This window comes from Trifolium pratense, linkage group LG4, assembly GCF_020283565.1.
Source record: "Trifolium pratense cultivar HEN17-A07 linkage group LG4, ARS_RC_1.1, whole genome shotgun sequence".
Lineage (NCBI taxonomy): Eukaryota > Viridiplantae > Streptophyta > Magnoliopsida > Fabales > Fabaceae > Trifolium > Trifolium pratense.
Window position 1 is genome coordinate 39,466,318 of NC_060062.1, and position 19,892 is coordinate 39,486,209.

General features: G+C 33.3%; 3 protein-coding genes across 4 annotated transcripts; 2 read left to right on the forward strand and 1 right to left on the reverse strand.

The window, feature by feature from the left end:
- The first annotated feature begins 1,636 nt into the window (after nucleotides 1-1,636).
- On the forward strand, nucleotides 1,637-3,438 carry LOC123922658. Its single transcript, XM_045975352.1, has 2 exons — nucleotides 1,637-1,805; nucleotides 1,967-3,438. The coding sequence occupies exons 1-2, from the start codon at nucleotides 1,637-1,639 to the stop codon at nucleotides 3,436-3,438; spliced, it is 1,641 nt and encodes a 546-aa protein (XP_045831308.1).
- A 2,810-nt stretch (nucleotides 3,439-6,248) lies between these two features.
- Nucleotides 6,249-8,750, forward strand: LOC123882125 (membrin-11). Of its 2 annotated transcripts, XM_045930928.1 has the most exons (5): nucleotides 6,267-6,585; nucleotides 7,042-7,162; nucleotides 7,250-7,399; nucleotides 8,184-8,363; nucleotides 8,396-8,750. In XM_045930928.1, the coding sequence occupies exons 1-4, from the start codon at nucleotides 6,347-6,349 to the stop codon at nucleotides 8,343-8,345; spliced, it is 672 nt and encodes a 223-aa protein (XP_045786884.1). In that variant the 5' UTR covers nucleotides 6,267-6,346; the 3' UTR covers nucleotides 8,346-8,363; nucleotides 8,396-8,750. The 2 variants fall into 2 exon arrangements, with proteins under 2 accessions (XP_045786885.1, XP_045786884.1); XM_045930929.1 differs by having other exon boundaries at nucleotides 6,249-6,585; nucleotides 8,184-8,750.
- An 818-nt stretch (nucleotides 8,751-9,568) lies between these two features.
- Nucleotides 9,569-18,254, reverse strand: LOC123881998 (DExH-box ATP-dependent RNA helicase DExH6-like). The gene is made up of 15 exons (XM_045930768.1): nucleotides 18,014-18,254; nucleotides 16,896-16,986; nucleotides 16,467-16,776; nucleotides 16,239-16,313; nucleotides 16,020-16,064; nucleotides 15,553-15,643; nucleotides 15,405-15,463; nucleotides 14,600-14,749; nucleotides 13,683-13,735; nucleotides 13,323-13,356; nucleotides 13,087-13,176; nucleotides 12,012-13,001; nucleotides 10,490-11,596; nucleotides 10,132-10,391; nucleotides 9,569-9,946 (listed from the first exon to the last, which is right to left on the reverse strand). The coding sequence occupies exons 1-15, from the start codon at nucleotides 18,120-18,122 to the stop codon at nucleotides 9,604-9,606; spliced, it is 3,807 nt and encodes a 1,268-aa protein (XP_045786724.1). The 5' UTR covers nucleotides 18,123-18,254; the 3' UTR covers nucleotides 9,569-9,603.
- Nucleotides 18,255-19,892: the final 1,638 nt, after the last annotated feature.

Sequence of the window (19,892 nt, forward strand, 5' to 3'; positions counted from 1 at the left end):
CTACCAACTAAGTTAATCTCACGGGGACTAAACCATTTTTTATTCGAAGGAAACAAATAGGCATTTTATTGTTTGTGTTAGATTCATGTGATCACCGATGGTAAAAATAGCATGTCTAGAAAAATAAAATCAAAAAATAATTTTTTTATCTTATGAATTATGTTTTGAGGAATACGTAATACAGAAAAGAAAAAAATAAAATAAAAAACTTCCTTTTTTCATTTTATTTCTAATTGTTTGGAGTAATTTGGGATGCATAGAAATTAAAGCAATGTATGTAGATAACAGAAAAATAATGATTCCTTCTCGAGCATAACAAATTAGCATACTCTTTTTTTATGACATAACAAACAAACTATATCTTGAATGTCTTGAATGGAAGGTCTGTCATATAAATAAATTAACATGAAAATTAGAATGGAGTAAGTAATTTTGAACAATATTAATCTATTTACAACATTTTCTTTTTAATACACTTGAGTGTTATAAATTTGTAATAATAAGGTAAAAATTCAAATCCCCTTAGGGATGGTTTTAAGATGCTCATTAGTGTCAACAAAAAATTGAATAAAAAACTACATACATTGAATATCATAATAAGGCAATATGTTAACAAACTCGCAATATTCAAATTAATATCATAATAAGGCAAAATGTCTACAAATAATATGATAAAATCATATTGATCGAAATATCAATGAATTTGGATCTACAATATTGACGGCCAAGTCATTGATTGAATCAATAATTGATCAAACTTGAATTATTATCATTCTAAACCAAATGAACACCGTGTTATATGTAAAATTTGAATTTTCAAATTGGAGTAAAGGGGACTCGAAAGACACGGTTTTTGTTGGCATATGAACAATTTTGATACACTGTGCAAAGGCGGTTAAAACGAGCTTCCCACTTAATTTTGAAGTTCAAATTCAAAGTATCTAAAAAGATAAAAGCAAACGGTTTTTAATGACAGACATGCATAACTGAAAACCAGTTTTCTTAGATTCTCTATAAATAGAAAGCTCTAGATTAGAATTAGCTAGAGGACTTCATTTCTGATAGAGAAAATTATTTGTCTAATACAAAAACATAATCTACACACAAACATACGAAATTGGATATATCGCAAACATGTTAACTAAGAACTCAACAAAGATCTAAATCTAATTCAAGACATAGTTGCTTATAAACTTTTATTTTCCTTATTTTTTTACTATTTTATTTTATGTATTTTAATCTTGAAATAATATTGACGCGATGATAATTAGTTTCAAATTAAAATTTTAATTACAACAATTTCGACAGTGTACCCAAGACGTACACTGTTTTGTTCAAACAATATTATGACAGTGTAGAATGGTAAAATGAGATTTGACCTAATAAATCATATATTATATAGCGAATGTGATGAATAATTAAGTTTTTACGATTTTTTCATATCATATGTTTGACCAACTTTGTGACGTGTATTGAATTACGCTCTATGATTCTCATTTTACTTTCTTTTTATATTAATTTTAAACCATTTTCTTTATTATAAATAAGGCTCAGGACTAAGACATTTTTATTTTATAGCCACCTAGTCTCTTCTGAATTTTCTTGAGCTTTTTTCAGAGAAGTATTTTTCATAACAATGGTGAATAATTTGTGGGCTTTTCGTAGAGAAATGTTGACTCAAAACAATGAGAGTGACAATCAAAACCCCAATAACCATCAATCACCAAATGACCACTCCACAACATCACAAGCCATGTCACCGAGACCCCAAAATCATCTCATGGGTGTCAACAATTTCACTCAAGGTATATCAACCTTATTTTTAATGTTTTTTAATGTTCTTTTTTTTTTTTTTTAAATTGTCATGTCTTAACATAAGATTTTGTGTTACAAGAAAATTTCACTTTAAATTATTATTATTATTATTATTTTAAATTAATATTTATCTCACACATGTTAAATGCAGGGAGGCGCCAAAATAATATTGCTGCAACTATGCCGATATCGTCTTCTTCATTGTCTAGAAATAACACTCCTATCATTCCTTCTTATCGTGCAAGCTCAGCTCGAAATGCTCAAACATTGCCTTTGGATCTGCCAAATCCACAGATGAGTTCTCGCAACAACACTCCTATCATTCCTTCTTATCGTGCAAGCTCAGCTCGGTATGGCCAAACACTGCCTTTGGATCTGTCAAAGCCGCAGATGAGTTCACCCAACACTCCTGCCATTCCATCTTATCGTGCAAGCTTAGCTCGATATGGTCAAGCATTGCCTTTAGATCTGTCAAAGCCGCATATGAGTTCACCCAACACTCCTATCATTCCTTCTTATCGTGCAAGCTTAGCTCGATATGGTAAAACATTGCCCGTGGATCTGCCACAGTCGCATATGAGTTTACCCAACACTCCTATCATTCCTTCTTATCGTGCAAGCTTAGCTCGATATGATCAAACATTGCCTTTGGATCTACCAAATATGAGTTCACCTAACACTCCTATCATTCCTTCTTATCGTGCAAACTTAGCTCAAAACACCTCGTCCAGTTGTCTTGGTTCCCAAGATTTTGCTGATGGTTTTCGAAATCATTCGAAACCAAATTTGCATAATCAAAAGAACTACCGAGATCATCCTTACGAAGGGGGTTCTGATCATAATAATAACTTTTCAGAATTCAATGATTTTGATCCTCTTTCAAGAGTTGATATGAATAGTTTTCGCAATTTGCATAATTATGTTGCTCCAATTGCAACTCCTCCTATTCGCCCTTCTGGCAATGCTAATTTGGGTTCAACTCGTGAGAGTATCATTCCTTCTTATCGTGCAAACTTAGCTCGAAACTCCTCATCCAGTTGTCTTGGTTCCCAAGGTCTTGCAAGTAGTTTTCGAAAACCATCGAAACCAAATTTGCATAACCAAAAGAAATTTCGATATCATCCTTATAGGGAGGGATCTGATCAAAAGAATAACTCTTTGGTGTTCAATGATTTTGATCCTCTTTCGAGGGTTGATATGAATAGCTTTCGGAATTTGAAAAACTATGTTCCTCCAATTGCAACTACTCGTCCAATTTGTCCTTCTGTCGGTGCTAATTTGGAATTAACTCGTGAGAGAACAACGGAGCATCACAATTTGAAGAACATTGTAGCTCCAATTGCAACTCCTCCTCCTCCTCCAGTTCATCCTTCTGGTAATGCTAATTTGGATCTAACTCGTGAGACAACAACGGAACATTGCATGCTCGACATTCAAAACACTATTGCTTGGAAAAGGCTAACAGCTTCCCCCGATGGTTGTCATGAAGAAATACAAACTCCAAAAGAAGAGCTGCTTCTTTTCAAGGATGACAAGAATACATTTGCTACCAGCTCAGTGATTGAAAGTGGTCCTGCAGATGCAAATGATGATAAGGGATTAGATCTCACTCTTTCACTTTAAATGGTGATTGAAAATCTTTTGTTATTTTAGTTTAATGAATTGTTACTTTCGTTTTTCATAATAAAATTTAGATATGCATGTTGCAAACTCTAATCAGAGAAGTTTAATTTGTTTGTTGTATTTGTTGTTTTTCTTACCGCATGGTATAATGAATGAGTTTAAAATACATTTGGTCTTTTTGTTTTTTCTTCATAAACTCTCAACTCTTGATATCCAAATTGATAATATAACAAACAAATTAGCTATGACTTTTTCTAGCTATGATAATATCCAAATTGATAATATAACAAGACAAATATAGACTAGATAAATTAAACTTTCAATGTATCTAAAATTTTTTTATTTTTATTTTTTTATAATTAAGACTTGAGGGAATAGATAAAATGAAAAATGGTCTTCAGGAATTTATTCATTTGATAAAGACATCACTTTTTATATGTATGAGTCAAAGTTCAAACCCCAAGTACTTCGCTTATTAGAATGAAATTCTAACCATTGAACTACTTGATAAAAAAAATAACAACAAATTAATAGTCCCGTCAAACATATGTATTAATAATATATTGATTTTCTATTTTGTGGTCTGATAATAATAGTATATGGATTTTCTGCCAAAATAAAATAATAGTATATGGATTTATAAAGTGATAACAGAAATTAATAGTCAAGTCAAAAAAAAAAAACACAAATTAATAGTAAATTTTCTAAAGTTGATGAATGTAATAAATAATTTACATTGTTCAATGCTTTTTAATAAAGTAAATTATTATGATAAATATATAATATATTGAAAGATAGTCAATGGGCGTTAATTATTTACTTAAAGTAAATTATGGTTTATAAATAATATATTATAATCTTAAATGTTAAAAAATTGATTTATTGAGCTTAAAATAAACTTAATAATATTTTCATATACAATTTCATTTTTATAGGAAATTTTTTAATATAAATAATATTGAAAATGTATTATCAAAATTATCCTTTAAAAAAAACATTCTCAAAATTATACACAAATTTACTAATTTTCAATTCTTTTGTTGCAAAATTCCAAGTCCAAAAATGTTATAGTGTAATGATCATATTAAAATTTATTTCCAAATCAATTTTTTTAAACAAATTAAATTAATATTTGTGAAAATATATTATTCTGTCGTATTTATAACATTCCAATATAATTCTGTCAAAAAAAAAATTCCAATATAAATCATTCAAAAAATAAAACATTCCAATATAAAAAAATTACCTTAATTGTAATACTACTATAAATTATTTATTTTTACTTTTAATTGTTTTTGTTCTAAAATTACATTATCCATCTTCTCCATAAGCTTCACCATATCCTCTATTAGATGGTTTTGATCTTCAATGACATCTTCAGCCTTGTCCATAAGTTTTCCCAATACCTCATTATCTTCTTCTATAACCTTTGTTTCTTGTTTATATGTTACTATTATTTGATCAACCTTTACCAACAATTCACCATCGACCTTCAATGCTTAAATGTTAAGTCCAACATCATATGTACATCCCACAAGTCATTTTTGGCAAAAATATACCATGAGCTTCATCACACCAAAAAATAGTCACACCCAACAACTGTATTACGTTACAAAAAATCATTTAGCCACATTCGCAAAAGTTGGAGACTAACTTGATCATTTGAAAGAGTGAAGAAGGCGACAAAAGGTTGAATTGTTTGTCCAAAGGGTTAGGCAAACAACACAAAAATATCTCGATTTGGTCCCCCATATTTGCTGACATGCCAATTTGGGTATCTTTTGCACTTCCAACAAAATGTTTCAATTCAGTCATTGAAATTTGTCACGTGTGCGTTAGTGTGTCATGTCAGCACAGTAACTCTGTTAATTAACTGGAGATGACAGACGGACTAACTTGATTGACGTTTTGAACTATGTTGAAATCCGTATAACAGTTTTCCTCTCAGATATGCAGTAAGGAACTGAAAAATTATTATCTTATGCAAAACACGAAACCCTAAATTATATTTCTCCTTTGCGAGCCACCACCCATTCTTCTTATTTCATTTTGAAAAGAAAAAAAATGGAATAAGAATAGAAGACAAGAATGGATCAATAAAGGTTGAAGAAGACACTCGTTTTTAAAAACACAATTTTGTGTGAATTTCGTCCATCACTTTTTGTCCACGTGTATATGAACATTGGAGACTGACAACATTTCAATTCAGTCATTGAGATTTGTCACGTGTGCGTACGTATAATGTTAACACAGTTAACTCTATTAACCAATTGGGGATGAGAGAGGGATTAAGTTGATTGATGTTTTTGAAAACTAAAGGACTAATGTGAAATTTTGTTAATTTGGGGGAGTAAATTGCTAATTTTGCAAAAGTCAAGAACCAAGTTGGACATTTTTTGTCTTAGATGGAGTGGTAATCCACTGGAATTAAACTCATATATAATTGTGAGATACTGAACCCGGGTCACGAGGTCCAACTTAACAATTTCAGCATTTTTGTCAGTTGAGCTAGACCTTCTGGGACAGAACCAAGTTGGACATTTACACAATTAAAAATTGATTAGCCATAAAAACATAAGCGAACATAGGACATGACATACGTTTTTACGGATAAAGAAATTTTACACACTCGATCAATTACAATTATGTTTTCCGTTACGTCACGCCACTTAACCTCACTGTCTTAATATGACATGAAAGGTTAAAACATTCATTGAGTATGTAAATTTTTTTTACTCCATCTATCTATCTGAACTCAATAATTTTAAAAAAATAACATAATATGTAGGAAAAAAAATAATAACATATTCAATGTGAAAGTGATGATGAGTATATAAACTTGAGTGACCCGATCGTTACCCGTTTTTGTTTCCGAAATTGAATTCTGATTCGGAGCTCCAATAACCGCATGGAAGGAGGTGGAGGAACGCTATCGGAGATTCACCAAACCGCAAGAAAACTCTTGCTGAGAACACGCGACGGTCTCGAACGTCTCGAGCGCCTAGAGTATTCCAATTCCTCTTCATCATCATCCGATTTCTCCTTCTCCGTAAACAATGACATCGCTCAGATCCAATCTCTCTGCGTTGATATGGATCGTCTCTCACGCTCTATTGGTGCAAAATCGCAACGCGATCTCTGGAAAAGGTTCACTCGTGCTTCGCATTTTCCATTCATGTCTCTGTATAACGGAATTTTAACTGAAATCTCCGTTTCTGTTAGATTTTACTTTTGATGATCATGATGCTTTCGTTTCAATGCACTATAGGTTTTAGAAGAATTTCTTATAGTTAAATTGCAAGGAAATTGAATTAATAGTGTTTATAATATGTAGTAATTTCAATGTTTAGTAGTGAAATTGAGAATCTGTATGATGTAATTACTTCTTTTCTAGGTAGCACCGGCACTTTAAATTGAAGGTGCGTTTGGTGTTCGACACTGAATTACATTAGCTTTTCGTATTGTTACTGTACTGATGAGACAATGTGTTAGTGTTGTGTTTGGTGTCTGTTGTTTCATAGTTGTTTTTACTTTTTATATGATTTGTGTGTTGTAGTAGTTATTAGGATCTTCGTGTTCTAACTGTGATGCTGTTTGGTGTAGGAAAATCGAACAAATAGCTGAAGAAGCTGAATCGTTAAGAGATAGTTTAGAGAAATATAACTCTCGGAATCATAAACGAATGATGGAAGCTAAAGAGAGAGCAGAACTTCTGGGAAGAGCTGTATGTGATTTCTATTTAGTGATTCAATGTTTTTGTGTTTGTTTTTTTGCTAAATTGTGACTTTTGATGTTAATTACGGTGTAACAGAATGGTGATTCTAGTCATGTATTGAGGATTTATGATGAGGAGGCGCAGGCGATGCAGTCGGTTCGTAGTTCTGCACGTGAATTGGAAAATGCTAATGCACTTGGGGAGACAATACTTTCATCTATTCATGGACAAAGGGAACGCTTGAAGGTAATCTACCCATTTTCTGCATTTACTCAGCAACAAATGATTAATAGCTTGAATTGACGAGTAGGAGAATAATCACCATTATGCTATTGTTTAGGTTTACCATTTATGTCATTTACTTTCTGTTGCAAATGGTGAATCATATTTTATGTTTGTATATGCATATCTCTCGCTTTATTTTGTTTTGGCTTGCTCTGACGTTTTAAGTAATGGCAACTTATACATGCAAGTGGATTATTGGAACTACATAGTACGATAGCCACTTCTTGCGTCCAACGCAAGCTTTGAAATGACTGCATTTTCAGCGGCAGTCTACTGCGGTTCCAAACAGCAACTAGCGCCCCCGATTCTCTTTCACTTTTCTTTCAACCAAGAATATTTTTTGCCTTAGTATTTATTAACCTTCCATCTGAATAAATGGGTAATCATAAAATCTCAAATCAGTAGATTCCTCATGGCTTATAAAAAGAAAAAGAGATTCCTCATGTAACATGCACGATGTCTTATTTACCCACCACCAGCCCCGCTCAATTTTATCTGTTAAGTTCTTCATCAGCTTTGTTGGTTGGTTTTTGACGTTTTTTAATTGCAGTTTCTGTTTTAAATTATACGAATAATTTGTAGGTTTTTACTTTTGACTTTCAATGTTTCTCTCCATTCTAAGCTTAATTATTATCCATATAACTAGTATGAATGCTGATGCTAGTGATAATCAGTATTTAGTAGTAATGTGTTGGTGTTACGTTGTTGCTGACATACCTATCATATTTGACTTATCTTTGTGCAGAGTGCACAGAGGAAAGCATTGGATGTTCTCAATACAGTGGGGATATCAAACCGTGTTTTGAGGCTAATTGAAAGACGTAACCGTGTTGATCAATGGATCAAATATGTGGGAATGATATTGACTATCATTTTCTTGTTTGCTTTTGTTCTATGGAGACGTTAACACTGGCAGTTGTTGAAAATTTGACATATTTCTCAAATTCCTCGGCGGAAAGTGTATAAAATTTTGATGTAAGGTCTTTTAAGGCTGACCAGAGCAGTTTTCCAGAAAATTTGCTTCTTCGATGACATACAGAAACTGCTTATAAATCTCATGTTTATTACTGCTTATAAATCTCAGGTTTACCCTAGATATATTATAGTTTGTTCAGATTCAAAGATAGGATCTAAGACTAGTAGCACACTGAAATGATAAAAACTCACTCCTCTTATTGATTTTATAATATTTGGTTAGTTAATTATTGTATATTAGTATAATTTTCATTGTAAAAGTTCATATACATACTACTGGATTTCTTTTACTAGTGTTGAGGATAGCTAGTATGTAAAAAGATTTATTTTATTACCATGTTATACGATCGATGGTACTGGTGACCCAAAGTAACTTAGGGCTCATTTGGATTTGTTTAATTTTTTAGTTTATCAAAATAACCTATGTAAATTAATAAATTTTTATGTTAATTCATAAGTTTTCTCTAATAAATATTGTATTTTTATAATACATAAATACTTTTTTATTTGTATAAATTGTTTCGTATAAGCTAAAAACATACACTTAATGATTCATAAATATTGTAAGAATCCAATTTCGTTAGCTCATACTCCCTCCTTTTTTTTATAAGTGTCCAGTTTCATTAGATTTAACGTTTATAATTAATTGTCCAGTTTGTGTTTTAAGGATACAATTTCTCAATTATACCCTTTGTCAATTATTCCTATTTTTTTCAATAATTTTTTATATATATATTTAAAAAACTAAAGTTTTTGTAAAAAAAAAAGTTTTTTTTTTTTTACGATAGTAAAGTTTGTTACTATAGGAAAGTTTCTTTTTTACTGTTATTTGACAGAGTGCAAAAAAAATAGGAATTTATTGGTGAATTAAGACGAGAGTATAATAGGAAGATAAAGTACAAAAATCTACTTTCTTAATTTGGTGTTATCATTCTAACTGGACACTTATAAAAAAAATGGAGGGAGTAACAAGTTACCAGACAAGCACCTGAAGGTTGCGGAATCAGACGCAAACTAAGTCATAGATATCAATCAATTTTGTTGGCTTTTTGAAAACCTTGAGCAGATTAAAGTTCCACACAAAAATTGGTGTGCAGGCCAACATGATTAATCAACCAAACAAGCACAAATAGACATAAATGTGGGACACATGGATGTTTGAACGATAGGGCAATTATAAAACTGAAATTTTAAGATTTGTGTTCTGTATATAAACTAAATAAATAAACACTGTCTAATTTGTCACCGTCACAATTGGCACTATATAAGCTCAATGCAACGCATGTTACATGTTTTCTAGTAACTAGAAGTTCACTGTTACCACTAAACATAATAAGAAATAATAATATATCATTAACTTCCATTAAACCATTATCAAGTGAAATGGTGGAGAGGTTAGGAACTGATCCTGCTTGGATTTCAAATGTCTTTGGCATAGATGTGCTGGCACTAGAAGGTCCAAAGTTCTGGTATCCACCATGATTTATAAACTCTGCAGAGGATCCTTTTGGCCCATTACCATAATGTTGTATGCTGGCTGTGGCTGTGGCTAGTCCATGTTGGCCGTGGCTGCAGATGTGTCCATGTCTGTGGCTGAGTCCATGTAGGTGGCTTCCCTAGATTTGTCGCATTTACCAGAGTGGTGGCTGGTTTGTGGCTGTCGCTCAGTCCATGTCTGTGGCTGTGGTTGAGTCCATATTTGTGGCTGTGACTGTGACTGGGGATGTGTCCATGTTGGCTGTGGCTGGAGCTGTGTCGATGTACGTGGTTGTGGCTGCGGCTGAGGCTGTGTCAATGTATGTGGCTGTGGCCGTGTTGGTGGCTTCCCTAGATTTGTTGCATTTACCATAGTGGTCAGTTTGTCCACGCCATCGGCCACCACTGTCCTGCCAGAACACCCATCACAAGATAGAACGCAAGCTACAGCATGCATAGAGGCTGCTAGGATGGGAGGAAGAGGACTCCTTGGATATGATACCTGAAAGTGTGTCAAGATATATAATAAGAAAGGGAAAGATATAGCTTTCGCAATTGTGTAAACTACGAAAAAAACTGAAGTAAAAATAGGTTTCTTACTTTGTATAAAATTGCAGCTGATAAACGCTCTCTCAAGCAATATAACAGAGAAACATCAATTGCTTTTGAACCAAAATAAAGCCAACGGTCCACGATTATTCTAACTGTGCTATCAGGGTTAGACATGAACTGATCCTGGTTGTTTCCACTGGATTTGGTATCCAACTCCATCGCATCATCACCTCCAGCTTCATCTTCACTCCCTTCATCATCATCGTCGTCATCCTCCTCCTCCTTCTTCTGATCATTCTCTTCTCCTGGAGCAACAGAAATCTCGGTTGAAAGAAGCAAGATTGGAAGTGGTCCAATAAGACTGCAGTTCCTTATGTTTACACCCATATCACCGCGAGTAATCTCATCAAACACAACTAAAGTGTGGCCTAAATTTTTCTTGAATGACAACTTAAAATTTATGGAACGATTGTGCACGCGAACTTTATCGCCACTTGCAGTTTCAATCAAAGCCCTTTTTGCACCTTTACTTGGAAAACATAATCTCCCAATCATTGGATACATACCAGCAACCAAAACCGCGTGCAGCACACCAGGGTCATACGCATTCATGCTGTAACTTGAAATATCATCTGAATGAATAAACCCAATTCGGATAAGTTCCGTTTGGAGCTGCTTACGCATGCCAGATAACATCTTCATGGCACCTCCAGACACATAATACTGCGAACAAAACCGCGCTTCTAGACCCATTTCCTTTGAATTTTTCCAACATTCATATGCAGCTAGTACAGCAAACTGATCACCAAATCCCCCATATAACGAAGCAAGCTCAGATTTGGCGTCTTCGGCTCTCTTCTTGTCTTCGGTTAACATTGGAATTGTAAATGGATCTTTATAATCAGATGCGCATGCTAGAGTTAAAGCTGGGTCAAGGCAGTTCATTAAGATAGCAAAAAACAGCATCCTGCTGATCACTGGGTGAACAGGGAGAGAACCAAGCTTCTCTCCAAGATCAGTAAGTGTTCCATCGGGTGACAATGCCCCAATATCACGAAGGACTACAATAGCATTACGTATGGATTCAGAAACCGGTGGATCTAATGTCTTGGCAAGAAACTCTTCTATTTTGCAGCTTGGATCAAGCACCTTTACCTGTCACAATATATTTTATATAAAATCAATTCATCAACATATTGGATCAATGCCAGGAAAATTGCAGTATATTTTATATAAAATCAATTCATCAACGTATTGCTTGTACCCAATCAATTCATTCACATGAGTAACAATATAAAAGAAATAGATCTTCAAGGAAACATGAAATAGAGATTGTAGTATATTTTATATAAAATCAATTCCTTCACATGATTAACAATATAACAGAAATATATCTTCAAGGAAACAAGAAATATAGACTGGTGGAATTAGTGTGAATGTCATGATTTAGCATCAAGTCGCAAGTTTTCCCATTTTTCACAATTTTTCTTATTACACTTTTTCCATTTTTTCACGGAGGAATATTAATATGCACCAAGATTTAGAGACACCAATTAATGAAGACAAATACCTGCAGACATATCTCCTCAATAGGCATTCTCTTAATTTCTGGAGTCCGAAAGTCTGGCAACGCAGCTGCTCGAAGCTTCGAATACAAATGATAACAAATTCCAGGTTGACAACGGCCAGCACGTCCCTCTCGTTGCTTGGCACTTGCTTTTGAAATCCAAGATGATTCAAGAGTTGACACATTGTTATAAGGATCGTAACTTTTTTCCTTCATCCGTCCAGTGTCTATGACATACACTATATCATCAATGGTGACAGCTGTTTCAGCAATATTGGTTGAGAGAACAATTTTGCGGCATCCAGGAGGTGGGCGCGTAAAAACCTTCCTTTGCTCCAAAATTGGAACCATTGAATGCAGAGATATGACCACAAATTTCGATGGATTCATGAAAAAAGAGGATGCAAGCAATTTTTCACGCGCTCTGTTTATATCATCCCATCCTGGAAGAAAAACAAGGATGCCTCCATCTTTTGAATCAGTACATATTTTTCTTATCAGCTTCTCTATCAGAACAACGTCAACAATTTCAGATCGGACTGTTTCAAGATATTTATCAAGTAAATTTTGCTCCTCCGTGGAGTTGGAACCATCCATGTGTTTTTTTATTATTTCAGCAGCTTCTGCTTGGTTTTCCCTTTCAGCAATCTCTAGCGCAGTTGTTCCGTCTTTGGCCCTTAAATTGCAATCTGCCCCAATAGATAAGAGCATGCACATTTCACAAACTCTACCTCTTCCGGCAAACACCATTAACGGTGTAAGGCCACTTAAAGAATGCTGGTAATTAAATAGTTCTGGGGTTCCTTCGGAAGAAACCAACTCTAACAGTAGGTCCCACTCATCATTAGACCAAGCCAAATTAATAGCTTCGTCGAAAGAAAGCTTTTGGTCTTCACTTATCTCGTGATTGTTTGTTGGATTACTAAGTGTGGTAGTATCATTATTGCTTGGTTTTACAGCAAAAAGTACATCCTCCAAATAGTAAGTTTTGACCTGAACAAAGAAATAACATATAAGATTGTAGCAAAAATGTGATAACAAAAAGAATTAGTCAATTCTCGATATACTCTATAAGTACCGGATAAGTGAACCCTGGAACTTGGATAATTGGGCAGCCCCCAAAATATTGAGAAAATCTTGCAGTATCAATGGTAGCACTCATTAATATCTGACATTAGAACACCAGAAAACAGATAAAGATTAAAAATAGGGGTCAAAAATGGGAAATATTATGTATATGATTTGAAAAAGAATTTGACAGTTTGAAAGAGAAATAGAGAAAGATAACTACAAAATGTAATAGTTTGAACTGACCAGACGTAGATGCGGATATGAAGGGAGCATGTCTCTGCATATAATTTATCAAAAATCAGAAATATCAATCAGAAAAACGTCTTAGACGAGTGATCTCTCACATAAAATGTTTTTTCTTTGGGAGGGGGGATTAAATATAACGGGAAAGCTATTGCCACAACGTTGGGCTAAAATAAGTCTTGGGCTTGTGAATGACAACTCTACCGTAAAGATTATGCTATTAGATGCAAATTATTTTGGACAAGCTTAACCTACAGCCCAATTTTATGCTTGCTTACGCAACAGACATTTATATGTTTGCATTTAACTATTATATCCCACTAGAAAGTAAAGACTAATATGTTGCTTTCAAATTTATACCTGAGTATTGCTAACATGAAGTCTGAATATCTGTCCCTTTCATGAATTTCGTCCTGAAAAAGAAACAAATGTCACCTCCCCTCAGTTTGCAATACATATTGAGCAAGGATGCACATACACCAAAATTCTATATGATAAAGGGTATGAAAATGTTTCAATTCACTTCTTAGTTCTCACTAGTCACACTTATCATATAAGTGCTTATGTATAAACTTTTCTATAAAACAAGATAAAAATAAAGTTAAATGACTTTCATATAAGCTATCCTGCAGAGCCTGTGAAAATAAATTGAAAACAGCCTATACATGTGTCATAAGTTATTTCCACAAGTTCTCTCAAACAGTCTCACAAATGCTGATGTCAGTAAATAAGCTCAAATAAACTGATCCAAACAGGAACTTAGTCAACTGGACTATGATTTGGACCATATAGACACAGTCACTAATTACATAATTCCTTTGCAATTTTTCACGCATAAAAATATCCAGCATTGTGCAATACTAACACCAGTGTCACTATGTCAGTGATAACTTTTTTTAGTTTTAGAATTAATAATATAAAGATTTCCTACTTTCACCATCTTCCATATAATGGCAATCATGATGACCATGACACTAAAACACCTCTGGTATAGTTATTCAACTCAAACATAAATGGAACCTGTTCAGAGCTCAAATCAAATTTCCATAATTTACAAACAAAAAAAAAATAAAAATAGAAATTACATCCAACAATCTCAGATTTTCCTAGCCAGTTCAAACTTTCAATTAATCAATGTATCTAAGAACATAACAGTCGTGGCTAACGACCAATTAACAAGCATGGTATAGAAGAAACATGAGCTTAAATATTTACTTAAGATTAATACAATATGTTTAAGCTTTAGCAGAAGATAACAAATAATTTAGAAGAAGTACCATAATGATGTGAGTGATGTTAGAAATTCCGTCCTTCACATGCTTCATCTTTGACGGACCAGAACCTTTAGAAACCAACACTCTTAATAGAACTCCAGTAGTACATAGCACAATAGATGATTGCTTTCCACCTTTGCTGTCTAAGCGTATCTGGAATGTTTATTTAAAGTTAGAGGATATTGTTAAATGGAGGAGGAAGAATAAAGACTTTGAATAATGTTTGATTTGATGATACAAAAAAATACAAAGCACTAACCCTTATTTAATACGTATTCTAATACATGACTCCAGATCCTAATTTTTTTATAAGAAAAAATTGAGGAAGGGAATTTTTCACTACAGTGGCACTAATGAGTAATGACCATTTTGCAATGGTCTCAAGTGGGATTTAAACTCTGTCCCTAATTAAATAGGAAAAAAAAAAAAAAACCGTAACAATAACTAAGTAATGGAAACTAATCACAATAGATACTCTAAAATAAGAAACTAAGCCTATGAGATGATTTAAGGTACTCATAACATAATATGAAGAATTGAAGATATCATGATATTTTCATAGCTTCTAACAGTTGCTATAAGATATAAGCCACAGAATTATATATAAGACATGTAAAACACTATAGATCATTTCCTCAGTATCAATAAAAAAAATGTTAAGTGCATTACGGATATTTATCATGCAACTGCAAGAAATTGGTTTGATGATGATAACATCGCTCAACATTCAGCAAATATTTCTAACCAAAAAGTAATATGAACAAAGGAACACAGCACCGTAGCTATGAAAATACACAAATAAAATTACCTTGTATCCAATATTATCTCCGGCAGGCTCTCCTCTCTCTTTAGAGATTCTCTCAGAAACTAGACACGTAAAAGATGGAAGAAAACAAATTTTAATTTACACTGAAACGGGAACATCAATAAAATCAAAGTTTGAAAGAGTTTCACACCTGACATTGCAGAGATACGCCGAGGCTGAGTGCAAAGTATCTTGCATACCTCGCCCTTACCCCACATATGGTCCAAAATATATTGTGGGACCTGAATCATGAATTAATATTAATTATTAAGTCAAATATGATATTTCCCATGGCATACAAAAGCTATCAAAAGATCTTGGTCCATATATATACAATAATTGGAGTACTTGTGGGAGAAACCCAACATCCCAAAGCATCAAGAAATCATCATGTATCCTCAATGATCAAAGCTAGAGTCAAATAATCGAGGATAAAAATTAAAAGTGGGAGCACATTAATAAATTATAAGTAAACAATGGGGAAAATTCATATCAGAAGCTTGCATAATCAAAAAATATCACCTTTTAAGCAAAACATTGATCATTTTGAAACAGTTGCAGACAAATTATATTAAAATAAGTTGTACCACAATAAAGACAAAGCAAAGAATTGGTAACCTGCGTAGTCTTTCCGCAACCAGTCTCACCAGAAATGAGAACTACCTGCTTTGAAACACATGAAAAGAAAATTAAGATCAAAACACATGCAAAAATACAACCTTCAAATGTTGAAATTGGATTAACAAAAATCTTTCTAAAAACTATGTTTCACATATTTTACGTGTCAATGCCATATCAGATAAAAGGCAAATTTGCAAAGCAAAAGATGAAATTAACCTGGTGGGAGTCAACTGTTGATGTAATTTCATCTTTGTAAGATGCAATTGGTAGCTTAGATCTCAACTCAGTGATCTGTGAACAAAAATCAATTAAACGATTCAATAATGAAACTATTCTTTTGCAAATTACTACAGAAAAAGGAGTAACAAAGCAATGCAGCATCCATCCAACAAAATTCATATGCACATGGTCTTTGAAGTTCAATCGAGAGGGGGGAAAAGGAACCTCTTTCAAGCCAGATACAGTCTCTCTTCTAGAAACTACTATTTCCAATCTCCGAGCAATTTCATCTTTGGTCATAGAGGGACTGCTGAAAATATCATCTGTATGACGTCTTGCGTTATGAGTCTTGCCACTATTTTCTCCAACCATATCCTTCAAGTTTCCATCACCAGGTGGAAAATGAGCAAATAAATCGCCTAATGCCCTTTTTGACTCTTCCGAAAATGTGAAATGGGGAAGACTCTCTAACTTATTATCACTCTGAGACTTCTTAGTGACTTTTCGAACAGACAATCTCCTTTCATTCCCAGTCCTATACAAAAGGCAGGTTCAATATCAACAACACAGCATGTAAAAATTGAACCAAACACATTCTTCCATTACCAATTATTATTCCATTGAGGAATTGTGCTGTCCTTAGCACTCACTCACCCAGAACTTTTAGATTTAAACCCCATTTTTAGGGATAATACATGCACATAGCGACGGTCGACATTGGACAAACCAGGTTCAAACTTGTACTCTGCAGATAACGACAAAAAACACCCAAATTTCATAAATGAATAGTCATGCAACAAATGTTTGGCTTAAATATGCAAATGGTGCCATTGAAAAAATATTGATTGTAGTCTTTTTTTTGTCAAGTTGCCTAGTGGCCAGAATCACACATTTTAAGTACTCAGGCCCCTACAAATCAACGTCCCCGGTAGCTACTGAGCAGCACTTACGGAACTCCTAACACTCCTCTTTATTCAATGAAGAATGACCTCAAAAGAAGACATTATTCACTGCAATATTCATTTTAGTCCTTGTTTTGTTTTAATCCTGGGAATCTAGTCGCTCAAAATAAGTACTAAAATGAACATTCCAATGACTAACTTCAATGTGATCAGATTTTGCATGAACAAAAACAAAACATCACGGACTAAAAAGCAAAAAAAAAAATGTATTATTTGCAATGACTAAAAACAAACAAAAATTACAAGAACCAAAAGCAAAAAATGTATATTTGCATGAACTAAAATTTTATTTAAACCTAAATATTTTCATTGGATCATAAACTAGCCAAAAAATAAAAAACAAATACTCAAACTTGAAAGCTATGAAGAACGGGAACAGACACGAACACCGGACACAACACGGACCCTGACGGTCGACCCCAATTATAATTTGAGAAAATAACATAATCCAGTGTAATCATAAGTGTCGGTGCTGTGTAGGTATCAGACACCGACGCGTATCCGACACCCGGGCACGCGCTTCATAGCTTGAAAATAAAAACAAATACCTAAAATTCATATAAATTTAAGATAATCAAACATGAACTGAAGGTAAGCGAGCAACAAGTTGCGCCGCTAACCCTTTTTTGATGGCAAATATTCAAATAAAACGAAACATTCAATTGATCAGAAATTTCATACAAAACCAATGAACACCAACAACACAAAACAAAACAAAAAAAGATTTTTTATAATTTTTATCTGAAAATGAAACAGCCCAAGTAATATTTTATACAATAAACGATGAAAAGGATAAAGATTGAGTGTTACCATCATCATTGGAAGCTTGAAACTTTTCCAAAGCCCTTGTTAAACGAATCCTCGTAGCTTCAGCGATTTTGGGTAATGGCTGTCTTTTATTGTTCTTTTTACTCGGCATTGAGGATTGTTATGAGTGAATGAATGAAGCGAGAAGAACGTTTCTTCAATCTGCCGCTATAGTTGCTGCTATTGTTGTTGCTGTGTTTTGTTTAGGAACTCTGTGTTTGTTTATATGTCACTTCAAATTCCAATTTTTCCCTAACAAATCAGAGACTATATTTTATGAGTTTAATTGATATGTCCCGATAGTGTAAAATAGTTTTACACGATCGTCTAATAAATAATTATTATTTTTTCATGTCAATAAAATGGGGTAATGTGGCGGAAAAGATGGTTGGTATTGGTTGACAGTGTAAAATTATTTTATATTGTCGATGCATATCAAAATTTTACACTATCAATACATATCAATTAAACCCATATTTTATTTTATTTTTACTTTTTATTATTTATATTTTTTTTTTTTTCATCACCGGCATTTAGTTCACTGACCACTTAAAATCTAATTCGGGTGATTTGTTTTAACATCAAGTGATTTCAATCATTTCTGATCACAATTGCGAGAAATCAAACCGTCAATCCTAAAGCATCTATTGGTTTATATTATAGTATACACTTTTTACTGAGCAAGTACATATATACATCATGTCCTTATAATAAGATTTAATTACGTCAGGTTGTTTTGTGTACTTTTTATACATATATAAATAAATAGAACAACAATATAATTTTTATTTTTTCTTACAATAACAACAATATATTTGATATCATAACTATTTGGTTTAATATTTGATTTTTTGCTGGTTTAATAAAATTGGTTTTATCAATAAAAAATTAGCAGCATAGTTTATTGCATGTTTATTTTTTATTCTTGTGTAATAATTAACTTTATTTTTTGTTATATAATTTAGTTGCTAGAAATTTTATTCTTAAGGTGGGGAAATAAAGTGTCTGAGGTTCGAATTTCTGGATATACATCTTAAATCTATATTATATTTTATTGGCTTAAATGCAGTTTTACCCCCCTATTTTGAAAAATGCGGAATTTTACCTCCCCTATTTTAAAATGCGGAATTTTACCCCCCCTATTTTATAATTTGTTGGATTTTGCCCCCCCACCAAAATTTTGCACAAAATCTGCTTCTGAGCCTCAAGTTCAAAGCTATGCACAGAACTCAATTTGGATCAATAATTCACCAAACTGGTACCGAAACGACCGCAATCGAGTTAGTTTTCCACAGAATCAAACTCCACTAAATTTGGAGTTACAGAGAGAGATTAATTACTGTTTTAGTGAAGGTCTGTTCAAATTAATTATCGTATGAAACTACTACTGGTATTCTCGTCATTCCTCTCACCCTGTAGCTCATTTTTTAATACTATTTACATGTATGGAAATCTAACGAAATTACCCTTGTTGGCATTTCAATTTCGTCGAATTTGGAGTTACGATGTGTTCGGTAGACGATGTTGAATTTGAAGATCACAAGTAGATTTCTGCAGAATTAGTAATTGGACAGACCTTCACTAAAACGGTAATTAATCTCTCTCTGTAACTCCAAATTTAGTGGGGTTTGATTCTGTGGAAAGTTAACTCGATTACGGTCATTTCGGTAGCCATTTGGTGAATTATGGATCCAAATTGAGTTGTATGCGAAGCTTTGAAGTTGTGACTCGAAAGCAGATTTTTTGCAGAATTTTGGGGACATACCTTCACTAAAACGGTAATTAATCTCTCTTTGTAACTCCAAATTCAGTGGGGTTTGATTATGTGGAAAGATAACTAGATTACGGTCATTTCGGTAGCCGTTTGGTGAATTATGGATCC